This window comes from Oryctolagus cuniculus, chromosome 5, assembly GCF_964237555.1.
Source record: "Oryctolagus cuniculus chromosome 5, mOryCun1.1, whole genome shotgun sequence".
NCBI classification, from domain to species: domain Eukaryota; kingdom Metazoa; phylum Chordata; class Mammalia; order Lagomorpha; family Leporidae; genus Oryctolagus; species Oryctolagus cuniculus.
Window position 1 is genome coordinate 83,594,746 of NC_091436.1, and position 18,337 is coordinate 83,613,082.

General features: G+C 40.9%; 1 protein-coding gene across 1 annotated transcript in view; it reads left to right on the top strand.

Annotated features, from left to right (window-relative positions):
• Positions 1 to 18,337, top strand: part of RNGTT (RNA guanylyltransferase and 5'-phosphatase) — a 323,382-nt gene that overhangs the window by 99,802 nt on the left and 205,243 nt on the right. The window contains exon 10 of the mRNA XM_002714574.5: positions 12,815 to 12,886. Coding sequence (XP_002714620.1) covers positions 12,815 to 12,886 — 72 coding nt within the window. The remainder of the gene's footprint in view (positions 1 to 12,814; positions 12,887 to 18,337) is intronic.

Below are 18,337 nucleotides of genomic sequence, written 5' to 3' on the forward strand. Positions count from 1 at the left end.
GAGTGCTGTTTAGGACATCTGCTATTCTATGAGTCTGCTGTGTATCCTGCTTCCTATGTTGGATCATTCTCTCCTTGTTAATTCTATCAGATAGTATTAGCAGACACTAGTCTTGTTTATGTGATCTCTTAATCCTATCCTTATGATCAATTGTGAACAGAAATTGATCACTTGGACTAGTGAGATGGCATTGGTATGTGCCACCTTGATGGGATTGAATTGGAATCCCCTGGCACACGTTTCTAACTCTACCATTTGGGGCAAGTCAGAGTGAGCCAAAATATTTTCTAAAAGTGATAAATGAGGGGGTCTCATAAAGTTAGTAGAAAAATCTGCATGGATTACACCTTTTTTTGCCCCAAGGCAAACTTGTAATTCTATTTTTCTTGTAGGTTTTTTTTTTTTTTTTTTTTTTTTTTTTTTTTTTTTTTTAGTTTATTTGACAGAGTTAGTGAGAAAGAGAGAGAGAGAAAGGTCTTCCTTCCGTTGGTTCACCCCCCAAATGGCCGCTGTGGCCAGAGTTATGCCGATCTGAAGCCAGGGGCCAGGTGCTTCTTCCTGGTCTCCCATGCGGGTGCAGGGGCCTGAGCACCTGGGCCATCCTCCACTGCCCTTCCAGGCCACAGCAGAGAGCTGGACTGGAAAAGGAACAACTGGGACAGAATCTGGAGCCCATAAGGGATGCTGGCGCCGCAGGCGGAGGATTAACCAAGTGAGCCACGGCGCCAGCCCTGTAATTCTATTTTTCTATGAACTTTTGACATACAGTCATATACCTTTGAATATGTGTACATGTCTCTTCATCTATCTGTCTATCCACCCATCCATCCTCGCATACCCCTTTATGGTTTTCAGGGCCACATTATGCAGTTGAAAGCATTGTTTACTGCATATCTCCAGGATTTGCCGTTCTCATCATAGTGAATTTGACTGACACCTCCGGAGTTATGCAGAATATAAATGGCATAGCCTGTTATGGCAGTACTGGTAGTTGGTTCATGGGAACAGCAGGAAGGAACCGTTTTGGTTTTGTTCTTTCCATTTTATTTAAATTATAACTTTGTTATTATAATTAATAAGAAAGAAAAAAGCTCAAATAACAGCATTTGCCAAAATTTAGCATAGTTTATAATTCAGCTAATATTTGCTGAGTGCTTATTATGTTCAAGTTGCTATCCCCAGAGTGTAGTGTAGGCGTTGCTTAGAGAGTTGAGGAGAAAGCCTCACATACTGTTGAGATATTTTACTTTATTGGTTATGGTGGAGAATACTTGTTAATGATGGCAGAGACCTTCAAATAAAACAATAACCCAAAGAGATGAATTTAAAACAAGTCTTGTGGTAGTTCGGAGAGGAAATAAATCACATCCAGTTACTCAAGAATTAAAGATGTTTTATGTAGGAATTGGCATTAGAAATGGGACAATTTCCATATGTATGTGTATATATATATAAAATCCCACCCCCCCCACCCCCATCTCAGGTTTATGTTTACAAACAGCACAGGAAGACACTATCCCCTTGCAGACAGTAGCCCAGGGGTCGCACCAGCCTTTCTGCCCCTTGCATTGGCAGGCAGAGGCTGCTTACTGGGGTGCCTTCACATGGTATTGGGCACCTTTGGGAGGAGCCTAAGCTGGACCTGGAGCTGCAGGTGTGGCCTGGGTCAGGACCTTGGGCTTGGTTTCAGCCTGGGCTTGCCCTTGCCCTTGATTTGAGCCTGAGCCTGGGCCTTGATTTGAGCCTTGACCTTGCACTTGGTTTGATGCTTGGACTTTGCTTTTGTCTTTGGCCAGGATGGTCTGAGACCCCTGGCGAAACGGGCTTGGGCATGTTTTCCAAGCTTGGGGTGGGTGATACAGAAAAGTTGAACAAGCTGGCTGGCACCCTTTGGGATTGTGGGCTTAGCTTCCTTAGGCCTGACCAGGGCCTTGCTCGCTTCAGCAGGTGCATTCAGAGCCTTGGTGTCGTTGGCCTGCATCTTCTTCTGGCCCTTTTTGTTGTGCTTCTTGGCAAAATGCATGTTCCTCAGGAACTTGGGGTCCACCCCTTTAATTGGGTTATTTTTTCTTTTTTTATATTTACAATTTTAGTTTTGCTTCTTAATATGCCATTCATAACATACAGCAAACTTTCAGAAAATAATTTTAGCCCATTTACTTCCCTAAACCCTTACTCATATAGCCTATGACAGCTATTCTAACCTCTTTTTTTTTGGCCAGGTGGAGTTAGACAGTGAGAGACAGAGAGAAAGTTATAGAAAGAGAGAGAGACAGAGAGAAAGGTCTTCCTTCCGTTGGTTCATTCCCCTAATAGATGCTACAGCCAGCGCTGTGCCGATCCAAAGCCAGGAGCTGAGTACTTCCTCCCGGTCTCCCATGTGGGTGCAGGGCCCAAGCACTTGGGCCATCCTGCACTGCCCTCCCGGGCCACAGCAGAGAGCTGGACTGGAAGAGGAGCAACCAGGACTAGTACCTGGCGCCCCAACCGGGACTAGAACTTGGGGTGCTGGTGCTGCAGGCAGAGGATTAGCCAAGTGAGTGAGCCATGGCACCAGCCTCTAATCTCTTTCTATCTCTTTTTTTCCCAGAGAAACTTTTTATATAATGAGTACAAATTTCATAAGGTCAACTTTAGTAATATAGTAATTCTTGCCATCATACCCACCCTACCACCTCCACTCTCACCCAACCTCTTCCTCCCTCTCCTATTCCCAGTCCCATTCTTCATTTAGATTCATTTTCAATTAACCATATGCACAGAAGACCAACTCTAAACTAAGTAAAGATTTCAACAATTTACACACATATGCACAAAAATATAATAAAACTGAGAACAAGTTTTACAGTTAATTCTCATAATTCAACTCTTTGAGGACAGAAGTCCTGCATGGGAAGTAAGTGCATAGTGACTCCTGTTGTTAATTTAACAATTAGCACTTTTGTGTATGACATCAGTGATCACCTGAGGCTCTTGACATGACCTGCAAAGGGCTGTGGAAGGCTTTTGAATCCACAGTCTCCTTCAGTATTTAGACAAGGCTATAAGCAAGGTAGAAGTTCTCTCCTACCTTCAGAGAAAAGTACATCCTTCTTTGATGGCAACTTCTTTCCACTGCAGTTTCTCTCACAGACATCCTTCATGTAATACTTTTTTTTTTTGCCACAGTGTCTTGGCTTTCCATGCCTGAAATGCTCTCCTGGGCTTAAGGGCTGATTCTGAGGTCAGAGTGCCACTTAAACTGGTTGTCATTCTATGAGTCTGCTGTATGGACTGCTTCCCTTGTTGGAACATTCTCTCCTTTATAATTCTATTATTATTACTGGACATTTGATCTTATTTATGTGATCTCTTTAACACTTAATCCTATGTATATGGTCACTTTAACAATTAAGGTGGCATTTTTTTGTATCACAATTGGGGTTTCATGATGGCATTTCTGTGCCATTTTTGGTTGTGTGTGGTAGGGTTCTTGGACTTGGCCATGTCTACACTGTAACCTACAGCTGCTGAAGCTCCTGGGATGGGAAAATCCATATATTTTTATTGGACATGGACAGAAGGTATTCTAGGTATGAAATAATACTTAAAAATTATATATTTAGCAATCTGCAGATTTAACTTAGCAATACTGTTTATTTTCACCCCAAACTTGGATAACTGAGAGCAGCATAATAGATTCTTGTGAGGTTTTAAAATAGCAGTGTGATTCATGATGTCAATTTACTTGGGCCAGAATTATAGTTGCCATATCTGTTTTTCCAGTTTGTTAATTTAAACAGTCCATTGTGGTTTCCTGTTTCTTCTACATTTTCATTTGCAAATTGTTTTCGTAAAATTCCAAATACAAGAATGACTCAAACCATCTAATTGTCTGTCTGTCATAATCAAGCATTGGTGCTTTTGTTTTTCCCCGCTAACTTAGGTTCCTTGACCCACAAAATGTGGGAAATAGGTGTTTAGAATTATGACGTTAGGGCCAGCAGTGTGGTGTATGTGGGTAAAGCCACAGCCTGCAGTGCCGACATCCCATATGGGCACTGGTTCTAGTCTTGGCTGTTCCATTTTTGATTCAGCTCCCTGCTAATAGGCCTGTGAAAGCAGTGGCTCCCGTGTCTTTGGACTCCTGCACCTATGTGGGAGACCAAGAATAAGCTCCTGACTCCTGGCTTTGGACTGGCCCAGTTCTAGTTGTCATTTCCATTTGGGGAGTGAGCCAGTGGATGGAAGACTTCTCTCTCTCTGCTTCTGTTCTCCCTCTCTCTGTAACTTTGCCTTTCAAAAAATAAAAAAAAAATCTTAAAAAGAAAACAACAAAAAAGAAATACGCATTAATCCACTTGAAACAGACTAGTGCAATTCAATCAATTTAATATTCAGGCTAAGAGAAAGATATAGCAGTTAATCATTAAGGTTGATAGAATGATATCACTGTGTTCCTAAGTGAAATACATGAAACTTGTATACCTTAAATAAAATTTAAAAAAAATCAGAAAAAATGATTAATAGCAAGTATCTTAGAAAAATTGTCTTTTTCAACTGCTGATTTTTATAAAAGTGTATACATGCACATTGTTTTGATTTTGTAAATTAAACAGTAAACTGTCAAGAAGAGATTACTTTTTTTTTTTTTTTTTTGACAGGCAGAGTGGACAGTGAGAGAGAGAAACAGAGAGAAAGGTCTTCCTTTGCTGTTGGTTCACCCTCCAATGGCCGCCGTGGCCGGCGCACCGTGCTTATCCGAAGGCAGGAGCCAGGTGCTTCTCCTGATCTCCCATGGGGTGCAGGGCCCAAGTACTTGGGCCATCCTCCACTGCACTCGATGGCCACAGCAGAGAGCTGGCCTGGAAGAGGGGCAACTGGGACAGAATCTGGCGCCCCGACCGGGACTAGAACCCGGTGTGCCGGCGCTGCAAGGCAGAGGATTAGCCTAGTAAGCTGAGGCACCGGCTGAGATTACTTTTTAATATTTTGATGTATTTCCTTTTAGTCATTTGGTTATACCTGTATTATACAACATGTATAACTGATACATACTTGACATTTGTTTTTATTTATTTTTAAAAATCATTTATTTATTTATTTGAAAGGCAGAGCTACAGAGAGGCAGAGGCAGAGAGAGAGAGAGAGAGAGAGGTAGGTCTTCCATTTGCTTGTTTATTCTGCAGATGGCTGCAATGGCTGGAGATGACTGATCTGAAGCCAGGAGCCAGGAGCTTCTTCAAGGTCTCCCATGTGGGTGCAGGAGCCCAAGGATTTGTGCCATCTTCTGCTGCTTTCCCAGGCCATAGCAGAGAGCTGGATCGGAAGTGGAGCAGCCAGGTCTTGAACTGTCGCCCATACGGGATACCCGAACTGCGGAGGGCGGCTTTACCAGCTACACCATAGTGCGGGCCCCTGTAGTTGACATTTAATATATATTATGTATCGAGTTTCATCATTCCCTTCATTCTAAAGAATTTAAATATTTCTTTATTTAGTTTTATTTTTAAAAATTGAGATATAATTCACATGCCATGACATTCACCTTTTTAAAGTGTTTGTAGTTTTAGTATGTTCATAGGGTTGTGTAGTTATTACCGTTATCTAATTAAAATATTGTATCACCTACAGAGACTATGATAATTAGAACCAGAAAGGCTTTATCTGAAAGATTTCAAGGAATGGGTTGCAGAGATGAGCTCTGCAGGCTCACAGATTTTTCAGACAACAGTTAATGACAAGAAAGAGATTGTGCCCACTGATTAAAGCCCTTCAGTGGTTATTTCCAAAATATAAAAGTGAAACTACTCAGAATAATATTTTTGTATATGGAGTATGTCTGTGTCTTTAGTTTCATCTTTGATTGTGACCCCTGAAGTTTCATGTATGCTGAGCTTTGGATGATTTACCAAAACTCTATTTAAAAAATTTTTCTTTTCTTAAGGATTTATTTGAAAGAGAGAAACAGAAAGAAAGAGAGGGAGAGGGAGATGGAGTGAGAACTTCCATCCTCTGGTTCACTTTGTAAACAACTGCAGTGGCTGAGGTCCGGCCAGACTGAAGCCAGGACCCCAAAATTCCATTCTGGTTTCTTATGTGAAGGTCTTGTCAGGGGCCCATGGACTGCTGCTTTCTCAGGCACATTAGTAGGGAACTCTATCTAAAGGGAGAGTAGCTAGGACTCGAACCAGTGTTCTGTAGGAAGGACTTCTGTAGGAAGTCAGTGTTGGAGGCTGTGGCCTAACCTGCTGTGAAACAACACTGGCCCCCAAAAAGGTCTTTTTCATGCCTTTGTTATGCAATTTGGCTCATCATCTGCCCTGCTGGAATATATTCTTTATGTCTTTCAGGATCCAAGAAATGTTGTGTACCATATTATCAAACTTCCTCTTGTTCTTCAAGTAGAAAAACTATTCCTTCTTACGCATATGCCATATGTCCTAATTTGGCTGGGATAGTGCAGGTCTCCACTTGTTTTAGTGTAATTATTAATTGCAACCTGTTTCACTCTCAAAAGTATTGTGGTTTGGAAAGTAAGCTATGTGGCTATGTGGTTATTCTATTTATGTAGCCATCTGTTTTTAAAGCTAGTAACTCTTTTTTTTTTTTTTTTTTAAGATTTGTTTATTTGAAAGGCAGAGTTACAGAGAGCCAGAGAGAGAGAGAGAGAGAGAGAGAGAGGGAGGGAGGGAGGGAGGGAGGGAGGAATAGAGAAGGAGGTCTTCCGTCCACTGATTTACTCCCCACATGGCCACAGTGAGAGTGGAGCTGAGCTGATCTAAAGCCAGGAGCCAGGAGTTTCTTCCAGGTCTCCCACACGATTGTAGGGGCCCAAGGACTTGGGTCATCTTCTACTGCTTTCCTAGGCCATAGTAGAGAGCTGGATTCGAAGTGGAGTAGCTGGGACTCAAACCGGTGCCCATATGGGATGCTGGCACTGCAGGCGGGCAGCTTTACCTGCTAAGTCACAGCACTGGCCCCAAGCCATTAACTCTTAATTGGACCTACCTCATTATGTATTTTCTCTTTTTCTCAAACTCTTAAAGGTCTTGAGAGTAGGGACTTTTTGTTCATTTCTTTAACACCTGGAGTGATTCTAATTCATAGTTTCTGCTGAGGAAATACTCAATAGGGAGGCAGATGAATTAGATGCCTGGGCACTTTGAATATAAAGAAGTGCAGGGGCCTGTGCTGTGGCGCATTGGGTTGGCGCCCTGGCCTCAAGCTCCAACAACCCATGTGGGCACCAGTTCAAGACCTGGCTGCTCCACTTCTGATTCAGCTCTCTGTTCTGGCCTGGGAGGGCAGTGGAGGATGGCCCAAGTCTTTGGGCCCCTGCACCCACATGGGAGACCTGGAGGAGGCTTGTGGCACTGACCATTTTGGCCAGTTGGGGAGTGGACCAGCAGGTGGAAGGCCTCTCTCTCTCTCTCTCTCTCTGCCTCTCCTCTCCCTGTGTGGCTCTGACTTTCAAATACATAAATAAATCTTCAAAAAAAAAATATAGAGAAGTGCAGAGGATAGAAAGGTAAACTTACGGGATTTCTTTTCTTCTTTCTTCTTTTTTTGGTGAATGTGGTAGTTGGGTAGAGGCTGTAATGAAGGATCCAACCCTCAGGTTTCTCCACAGCAACATTTTAAGCCAAAAGACAATCATTTAATTTCTAGTCAGTTTTCAGTGGTGTAATTTTCTTCAGTATTCTGTGTTTGGGGTTTGTTGAGCTTTTATGTGAGTTTACAATTTCCATTGAAAGTAGAAACATTTTACCATAACCTGTACCATTCTTCTCTTAAAAGATCTAATTAATAATGCTATTTTCATTAAAAAAATCATTTATTTTGTGTTTCATTTTTGAAATTTTTATTGCTATATTTTCTTCTTAAAATATTTATTTATCTTTTTTTTTTTATTAATTTATTATCTGAAAGAGAGGGAGAGAGAAAGGGAGAGATTGATCTTCTATCTCCTGGTTCACTTCCTAGATAGCTCCAAAAGCCAGGGCTGGGCCAGGCTGAAAATGGGAGTGAGGAGCTTCATCCAGTTCTCCCACATGGGTGGCGGGGGCCCAAGGACTTGTGCCATCTTCCACTACTTTTCCCAGGCATAATAGTAGAGAGCTGAATTTGAAGTGGAGCAATTGGGACACAAACTGGCTTCCATTGAATTGGCATCCGTGTCGCAGATGGCAGCTTAACCTGCTATACCACAATGCCAGCCCCAAGGGTTTTTTTTTTGTTTTTGCTTTTGTTTTTTAAGATGTGTATGTTTGAAAGGCAGAGTGACAGAGGAAGAGAGCTAGATATCCTCTATTTGTTGGTTTACTCCATCCCTAAATACCCTTAACAAGTGGGGCTGGGCCAGGCTGAAGCCAGGAGCCAGGAACTCCATCAGAATCTCCCATGTGGCTAGCAGGGACCCAGTCGCAAATGGTGGGGCCTGGACACTGGCACTGCCATATAGGATCCAAATGTCCTTAAGCAGTGGCTAAGTCTGTTGCACTGTAACACCTGCCCCTCATTGAGTCTTTTAATGAATATATAATAAGTTTAGTGTCTTATTTCCTTACTTTAACATCTCTGTCAGTTTTGGATCAGTTTTGTTTGATTTTTCCTCCTTGTGGATCATATTTGCATGCCTGATACTTTTTTTATATTGGCTACAGGCATTTTGAATTTTAGTTTTTTTTGGGGGGCTGTTATTTTTGTAATTCCTGTAAATTTTCCTGAGCCTTATTTGGGAATGCAGTTAATTTACTTGAAACTAATTTGTTATTTACAGATCCTGCTTTTAAGACTTCTTAGGTACACCAGGTTAATTTTTAGAGATAACAATCCTTCACTACTGAGAGTAGATCCTTTTTAGTATTCAAATACTCTGTGAATGATGTAATTTCTTTTCTGGCTAGTGTGAACAGGTGCTCCCTTCCCTGTGCTGGTAGCCAGGTGCTAGTCCTTCTAGCCTTGGGTAGTTCCCTTACATGCATATGCTGATTGGTCCCTGCTGAATATCCAAGGGGGCTCCTGAATGAGCACATCTCTGGAGTTCTTTCTCTCCTATTCTCTGCCCTGAGCACTCCAGCTGCTTTGCTTTTCCTCAACATCCTATTTTGTTTTCTCAGTTCAGAGAGACCACTGAGCTTCCTCTGTGTCTCCTTCGTAGGCTGAGGCCGCGAAGCTCTCCTCAGATAGTGACTGGGACACATTGGTAGACTCGACCTAGTGTGCTTCCTCTCCTTTGTTGCTGAATGTGCAGGGTCTTGGAAATTACTGCTTTGTGTATTTTGTTCATGCATTTGGTTGTTTCAGGCAGAAGAGTAAATCCATTTCCTGTTAAACATTTTGGTCAGAAATTGAAGTTTGTTTTCTTCACTACAGTTTTTTTTATATATTTTTTAAAGATTGTGGTAATAGCTATATAACATAAAGTTTACCATTTTAGCAATTTTTAAAAAAGATTTATTTATTTATTTGAAAGAGTTACATAGAGAGAAGGAGAGGCAGAGAGAAGAGAGGTCTTCCATACACCGGTTCACTCCCCAATTGGCTGCAAGGGCCGGAGCTGCGCTGATCTGAAGCCAGGAGCTTATTCCAGGTCTCCTACGTGGGTGCAGAGGCCCAAGGACTTGGGCCATTTTCTACTGTTTCCCCAGGCCATAGCAAAGAGCTGGATCGGTAGTGGGGCAGCCGGGACTCAAAGTGGTGCCCATATGGGATGCTGGCACTGCAGGCAGCGGCTTTACCTGCTACACCACAACGCTAGCCCTGAGACCCTTTTTTAAGCAGTACTTTTGGATGTTGATGATAGGAAGGGGGGCGACGATGTGTCTCTCTGGCTACTTCCTGCTGACTGGGGACGTCGTCTACAGGGGCCCGCTGGGGGTATCTTGGGGCTCCGCAGGGACAGGCATGTATGGATGGAGAAGCATCTGGTTGACTGCCTGGTTGCTGAAGGTCTTGGTTCATTCCATTATCACCTGCTGTAAACACTTAAACGGCACCATCTGCAAGGTGTCCGGCGTGTAACAAATCTTCCCAGGCAGACGAATCAATTAATTCACAGGCTTTTATTAGAGTTCCGCTCCCAGGCGAGGTTCCCCGGTCCCAACAGAGCAACGAGCTGGGGGCCAGGGGAAGTTGTGCATCAGAGATTGGGAGAGCTCCTTTTATAGATTCAGGGCATGGGGGTTAAAGGTTGAGGCGGGTCTGATCTCATTGGTTGATCTTTAGGCACCCGCAGGGACCTTGACAAGGACTTTTCTTCCCCGGAAGTACAGGTAGAGATTCTCCATTCCTGCAAGTTTAGGCCTTCCCTCCTTGTGGATCCCAAAGCTACCAGATGTATACAGAGAAGTGGGGCTTACTGGATCATATGGTGGTTCTGTTTTTAGTTTTTTCCCCCTTATGCTGTTTGTTCCATATACATTCCAACCAGTAGTGTACAAAGTTCGAGTTTTCTTAACTAAGAATTAAGCTTACATATTTGATGTTTCCTTATTTTTCTGTAGCCTAGGGCAGTGGTAGAAGTGTGGGGAAGGAGACATTGTGGTGGCAGGGTCATGTGAAGAAGTCAAGTATCCTCATATGTTAGTATTCTCTGCCTGGTGTTAGGTCTTTGTTAGAACCATGGGTTCTGTTCTCTCTTAAGAATTTTTGGTGAGGCCGGTGCCACGGCTCACTAGGCTAATCCTCCTCCGCCTTGCGGCACCGGCACACCGGGTTCTAGTCCCGGTCGGGACAACAGGTTCTGTCCCGGTTGCCCCTCTTCCAGGCCAGCTCTCTGCTGTGGCCAGGGAGTGCAGTGGAGGATGGCCCAAGTGCTTGGGCCCTGCACCCCATGGGAGACCAGGAGAAGTACCTGGCTCCTGCTATCGGATCAGCGCGGTGCGCCGGCTGCAGCGTGCTGGCTGTGGTGGCCATTGGAGGGTGACCCAACGGCAAAGGAAGACCTTTCTCTCTGCCTCTCTCTCTCACTGTCCACTCTGCCTGTCAAAAAAAAAAAAAAAAAAAAAAGAATTTTTGGTGAATATCTTTTTTGCCTAATTGAGAGCGATATTTTATTCCACTAATACCTAGATTATTTCTCAATTTAAGTGTGGATCCCTGGAGCCTTTACTTCAGACAGAAAAAGAGTGTTAATCTACTTTTATTACTGTTCAGTTAGAAGAGGAAGGGGAAAAAGAAAATGGTAGCCACTGAGTTTCCTTCTATCTATATTTGAAAATTATTAGGAATCTTTCCATTAGAGCTTCTGAAGGCTTGGCTGGCTTAGATCTGGACCTAGGTATGTCTTTTTTTCTTACCAAAATCTTGGTAGTTTATTGGTTTTCAGATTTTTCTTTAAAGTTTTATTTATTTGTTTGAAAGTCAGAGTTTTAGAGAGAGTCTTCCATCTACTGGTTCAGTTCCCAGATGGCCACAGTGGCCAGAACTGGGCCAGGCTGAAGATCTTCATCTGGGTCTCCCTTTGTGGGTGACAGGGGTGCAAACATTTGGGCCATCTTCTGCTGCATTTTCCAGGTGATTAACAGGGAGCTGGATCGGAAGTGGAGCAGCTGGGACTTTAAATGGTGCCCATATGGGATGTCAGCATTGCAGGTGGCAGCTTTACCTACTATGCCACAATGCGGGCCCTGGTTGTCAGATTTTTGATTTTCCCTTTTGAATAGTTTGATTTTCTGAAAATGAATTTTCTTTTGGCTTTTAAAAGTATGTTTAAAGGAAAACATTTTTGCTCATTTATCAGGTAATTTGGGAGGAAGATTCTTGTGATTTCTGCTATTTGATCCTGTCATTTAATTTCCAAACACTTATATTTTAGAAGAATATTTAATTGAACTTTGTAATCAGTATTACTTTGTTAGTATGTAAAATACTCAGATAAAAGTATTTAAATAAAAATGCTTAATGAACAGTTTATAATAAATACATTCTAATTTATGTCAAGTGTTAACTTAAAGGTGCTAATCCTAAGCAAATGTGTGTTGCTTAACAAACATATATTCAAGAAATGAATTAATTGATACTGGCTTATTAAAATAAAAATTGTTTCTTATATCAGTATGTTCTTTATAATTTTAGATGATTATGTGTGGGTTTTCTTTCGTGAAATTAAGAAAGCAAGAAAATCTGTTGAGTTTCCTAGGAAAAATACGAGGCAAAAAAATGATCTTAGATAAAAAATAATAATTAAAGTTTTATAAAATACTGCATTATTTATTATTTTTTATTATTATGCCTGTAATCAACCCTTGGTGTCCTTATCTCTTTCTGTTAGAATCCGGAATTAATTTTGACTTTTAACACTAAGGCAAATTTGCAGAAACCTGTTTATGGTCTTTGTCCTTTTCCCTTCCATTGACGTCTAGTAACCTGGCGTGGAACCAAGATCACATGGGTCACATGGGAATTACATCCATAATAAGGGGGCCATTTAATTTTCAAACTTAGGATTACAATCATTGGCATAAAATGAGGTTTTAAACAAGAAATGTTGGAACAAAATTCTTTTAATAAATGACCCTGATTTTTAGAACTTAATTTTGTAGTCTCTTCACTCTTAAATGTTAGCTAGTAATTCAAACATAAAACAACATGTAACATACTAATTCAAATGTAAAAAAATATGATGTGATATTATCATGTGATTTTTATGCATAGTAAGATTTTTTAAAGGTGCTGACAATTTACAGATTTTTAACTGGGTACAGTGTGATTACTGGGACATTCTATCATGTTGTGTATTTAAGGTTTATGTGTTTCTTGTGTATATGGTATATTTCAGTCAAAGAAATTACTGTTAACAAATGAAGAAACTTATGTTTTCTCTTTCAAGGAGATGATTATTGACAGAGTAAATGGACAGGCTGTTCCTAGATATTTGATATATGACATCATTAAATTCAATGTAAGTACCTTTTAAAATTTATGAAGTTTATAATTGAGAAAATGAAAACTGTCAGTGAAATAATAAATTTATCTTTAACAGATAAAAAGTGTTTGCCACTGCCTGAGAGATAGTTAGGAAAATTGTGACTATTTTAGGTTATTTGCCAGTCATCTTTTTGTTAATACTTTTACCTCTCCTTTTCTTTCTCTTATTGTCTGATATTTTACATACTTTTTTTTTTTTTTTTTTTAGGATTTATTTATTTATTTGAATGGCTGAGTTAGATAGATAGAGAGGAAGAGACAGAGAGAAAGAAAGATATCTTCCAGTTGTTGGTTCACTCCTCAAACAGCTACAGTGGCTGGGTCTGGGCCAGGCCGAAGCCAGGAACCTGGAACTCCATCCAAGTCTCCTGTGTGGGTGACAGGGAACCAAGCACTTGGCCCACCTTCTGCTGCTCTCCCAGGCACGTTAGTGAGGAGCTGGATGAGAAATGGAGTGGCCTCCGTTGTTCATATGGGATACCTGTGTTGTAGGCAGCAGAGTAATCCTCTGTGCCCCAGTGCTGGCCCTGGCACATTTCTTTTTCTTTTAAGTTTCTGTTTCTTTTAAAGATTTATTTGTTTATTTTATTTATGTGAGTGCAGAGGCCCAAACACTTGGACTGTCTTCTGCTTTCCCAGGCTTGTTAGCAGGAAGTTGGATTGGAACTGGAGGAGCTGGAAATTGAACTGGTGCCCATATGGGATGCTGGTGCCTTGGCAGTTGCTTAACCTGCTGTGCCACAAGGCTGATCCTTTAAGTTTCTTTAATTTCAAATGGATAAAGAAAATAGTTTGATAAGTAAAGTGAAAATTTCTTGGTTTTAGTTATTTTATACTTTATTGTTAAAAAAGCATTCTAGTTTTATTTGTAACTTAAAAAGAACAAAAGAGAAACTGATATAAGGTATTAATGTGTAATTTAGAGACAGAAATTGTTATTTATCAATAGAAGTAAGAAACAAAAATAAAATACAAAATTTCCTGTTTTAAAAAGTTGTCAAAGGGCTGGCGCCACGGCTCAATAGGCTAATCCTCCACCTACGGTGCCGGCACCCCCGGTTCTAGTCCCGGTCGGGGCGCCGGATTCTGTCCTGGTTGCCCCTCTTCCAGGCCAGCTCTCTGCTATGGCCCGGGAGTGCAGTGGAGGATGGCCCCAGTACTTGGGCCCTGCACCCGCATGGGAGACCAGGAGAAGCACCTGGCTCCCAGCTTTGGATCGGTGTGCCAGCCACGGTGGCCATTGGAGGGTGAACCAACGGCAAAGGAAAACCTTTCTCTCTGTCTCTCTCTCTCTCTCTCACTGTCCACTATGCCTGTAAAAAAAGTTGTTAAAGGAATGAGGATTATGTTCTCTACTTATTTCCTACAGTTTTAGAGTAGCCAAGAATCCATTTCCTGTTTATGTTTACTTATAATGTGATGATCTAGATTAGTTAGGCAGTATAATATGACTTCTGTAAATGCAAGAAACTTGATGGTGCATATCTGTGAACACATATAATCAATCCTGTATACATGCATTATTCAAACTGAATAATCATTTAGTTTTCAAGCCAGACTGAAAACATTTAAGAATTCTCAAATTTAACTATTTATGTTTTGGGGCCGGTGTTGTGTCACAGTGAGCTCAGTTGCTGCTTCAGCACTGCGTCCCATATCAGAGCACCAGTGAGTCCTGGCTGCTCTCTTTCCAATTCAGCTACTGCTAGTGAGCCTGGGAAGGCAGCAGAAGATGATCAAGTAGGTACTTGGACCCCTGCCAGTCATGGGGGAGACCTGGATGGAGCTCCAGGCTTCTGGCTTTGGTCTTGACCAACCCTGTCCATTGTCGCAATTTGGGAGAGTGAACCAGTAGATGGAACATATCCCTTTCCTCCCTCCCTGTTACCTTCCCCCCTCCCTGTCCCTGTCCCTCTTTCTCTCTCCTTCCGTCATCATCATTCTGCCTTTCATATAAATAAATAAGTCTTTAAAAAATGTTTAAGGTTCTGAAGATTTATTACAACATTTGAAAAACTCTTTTTTGAAGTATATTTTACTTTAATAAGTTACTGTATTAAGATTAAGATTAAGGATTGTATTATTACAGGTTACTTCAGGGCACACTTTTTTTTTCCTGAAAATTTTCCATGTATGTATCTCATTTTTTGGGGTGAATATCTAAATTCAAAATGTAGAGTTTCAAATTTAAGAATCTCAAGGCTAGAAAACATCATATTTTCATCTTATTCTGTTTGTAACTACTGTATTCCTGGAAAATAATGCTTAATCTTATCACACTTCTCAGAATTACAGTCCTTGACCTATAGCTAAAAATAAGGGATGGGGGTGACTTTGCATCTTTGTGAATAAGTAAGTGCTGCTTCCTTTGCCTCTTGATAGTGAGTTCTACCTTAACGTGTTCATGTGCTCTCACTTTTTTTTTTTTTTTTTTTTAAGATTTATTTTTGGGGCCGGCGCTGTGGCTCAGTGGGTTAAAGCCCTGGCCTGAAGCGCTGGCATCCCATGTGGGTGCCGGTTCTAGTCGTGGCTGCTCCTCTTCCAATCCAGCTCTCTGCTATGGCCTGGGAAAGCAGTAGAAGATGGCCCAAGTGCTTGGGCCGCTATACCCGGAAGAAGCTCCTGGCTCCTGCCTTCGGAACGGCACAGCTCCGGCCGTTGTGGCCATCTGGGGAGTGAACCAGCAGATGGAAGACCTCTCTCTCTTTCTCTACTTCTCTCTGTAACTATGCCTTTCAAATACATAAAATAAATCTTTTAAAAAGGGAAAGATTTATTTTTTATTTATTTGAAAGAGTTGGAGACAGAGAGATCTTTCATCTGCTGGTTCACTCCCCAAATGGCTGCAACAGCCAGAGCTGTGCCATGCTACAGGCAGGAGCCCAGAGCTTCTTTTGGGTCTTCCATGTGGGTGCAGAGACCTAAGCACGTGGGCCATCTGCTGCTGCTTTCCCAGGTGCTTTAGCAGGGAGCTGGAGAAGTGGAGCAGCTGGGTCTCAAACTGGTGCCCGTGTAGGAAGCCGGCATCACAGGTGATGGCTTAACCTGCTATGCCACAAGGCTGGCTCCATGGGCTCACTTCTTGGCTTCTCTTTTAGATGACAACCTTCTAATATTTTAAGAGTATAGAACATAATACAGTCAGTACTCATGGATTTGTTAAAACATTTAATCTCTCTTCATTTTAATAAGAAATGATTATAAATCCAGTATGTTTCTTCTGTACTCCTCTCTTATCCTGTTCTTGATTTTCGTGACCAGAAGCAGCCGCTGTACTGAATTTTGTGTTTATTTTTATGCTTTTACTACCTCTTGGTGCAAATCTTGTTCAAACCCTAGCACTTAATATTCTTGAGTCACTGAAGTGTGGACTTGCAGACAGGGAAATGACACAAATTAGGTTTGCTGGATTGAGTCTTGGATGTCAGGAACGCTAGATGATTTGGGAATGGATTGGTGAACTGGTGGCTGGATTACTTGAATAAGGCATTTTAACGTTCTTTACGTAATAGGGCAGTGTAGAGGAATTTTAGTTTCTGTAATGATATACTCACACACTTATTGTTTTGAAAGATAACTTTAGTGGCAGCATGGGTAGTGTTTCAGAAGAATCTAAAACTTTGAACTGGTTAGACAATAGTTAATAATAATAATAGTTATTATTTTTTCTCAGTGATTTAGTGCCCATATTTTGTAGGGCTTCCTTTTCAGCAAGCATTGTAGATTTGAAGGTGAGCTTGCTTTCAATCTGTTCTTGTTATGGCAGTGAGTTTTTTAATATTTTAAAATGGGAAGCATTCTAGGAAAGAATTGAGATGACTTACTTACCTGCTAGGAGTTACTAGGCTTTTTCTTAAGAAAAAAGGGTTGTTTGTCCCATTTTAATTTTTTAGGTGTCTGAATTTCTTTAATTTACCCAATAAATAAAACTTTACCATCTTAGGTTTTCATCCATGTTGATGACATAGATTGCATGCAAAAGATCACACATAGACCGTGCAGTTGTTTGCTAGCATTTCTTCAATAAATGTCCTTTACAGATAGCTGTATATTATGATTTTTTCAGCTCAACAGTTGTATATCTTTATGCAGAGAACATGTTCTACTTTATATCTAACTCCTGCTCACTTTGTCTTACTCCTTTTTTTTTATTTTTTGGTTGGGTCTCCAGGTTGTCATCCTTCTAAAGCTAAGAAAAACACATCCCCAGGCATAGCTAACATTGTTCACTTTAAGCAAGTACTGCTGCTCTGGTAGAAACATTAGGCTGAATAAATATTAGGTTGTGTAATATAGATTGGGGAAGAGGAAGAAGACAGAAAAGATGGTGGAAAATGCACCGGAGGTGTCCAGTTGAGGAGATACAAAGTAGTTTTCAGGCGGTTGAAGCAGTCCTTACCAATCTGGATGATTACTGTCAACCACGTGATGAGTAATGATTATGTTGCTATATACTATGTGGATAGGGCAAGCTCCTCACCCTCAGCTATACACAAGTGTATGTGTATTTTAAAAAATTATTTACTTCAGAGACAGGTGCAGATAAACAGAGAGGGAGAAAGCGAGAGAAATATGTATAATGTTCAGTGGTCCATTCCCCAGATATATACAGAGGCTGGGGGTGGCTGAAGCTAGGGGCTGGGAACTCAATCCAGGTCTTGTACATGGATGGCAAGAATATAATTACTTGAGCCACCACTGTTACTTCCCGGGGTCTACACTAGCAGGAAGCTGGAGTCAGGAGTTTGAGCCAGGAATTATACTCAGATGCTGGTGTCCCAGTTGGCATCCTGACACTAGAACAAACTTACTCCTGCGTGCACTTGTTATTTCACCATGCAAACCGCATATGTTTTAAGGACACTGAAGTGCAAGGTTATTGGGAAGAAGAGAAGAAAACTTTACCTTTTTTAATAACAGTATAACTTTGAAGTACTATATAAACTTTTCCTGTGTTTCCAGGGTTAAGGATGTATGTATCTAATAAATATCTTCTACATATTGATGCCTGTAAAATGTTAGTGCTTCAAACAGTGAAAAGCACTGTGAGTGCCTATCCTAATTTTCTTGTTCTTTATTGAATTACATGCATTTTAATTTTTATACAAATATTTTGCAAATTCAGAGATGTCACAAAAGAAGGTAAGTATATTAATGCCTTAATTCAGATACAAAAATCTTTGAATCAACTTAAGTAAATTCGTATCTTTTTTCTATACTATTTTATGCAGTTATGTTTAAAATGACTGTATATATATGTGTGTGTAGAATGTTTCTATTTCGTTAGTCAGGCTGTTAAGACTGATGTATATGGTGGTACAGACTGTATACTATACAACTCCAAAAGATACTATTTCCATATACTACTATCATTCTATGGCAGTTTTGATAATTATACTGAAAAAATAATTTTAAAATAGTATTG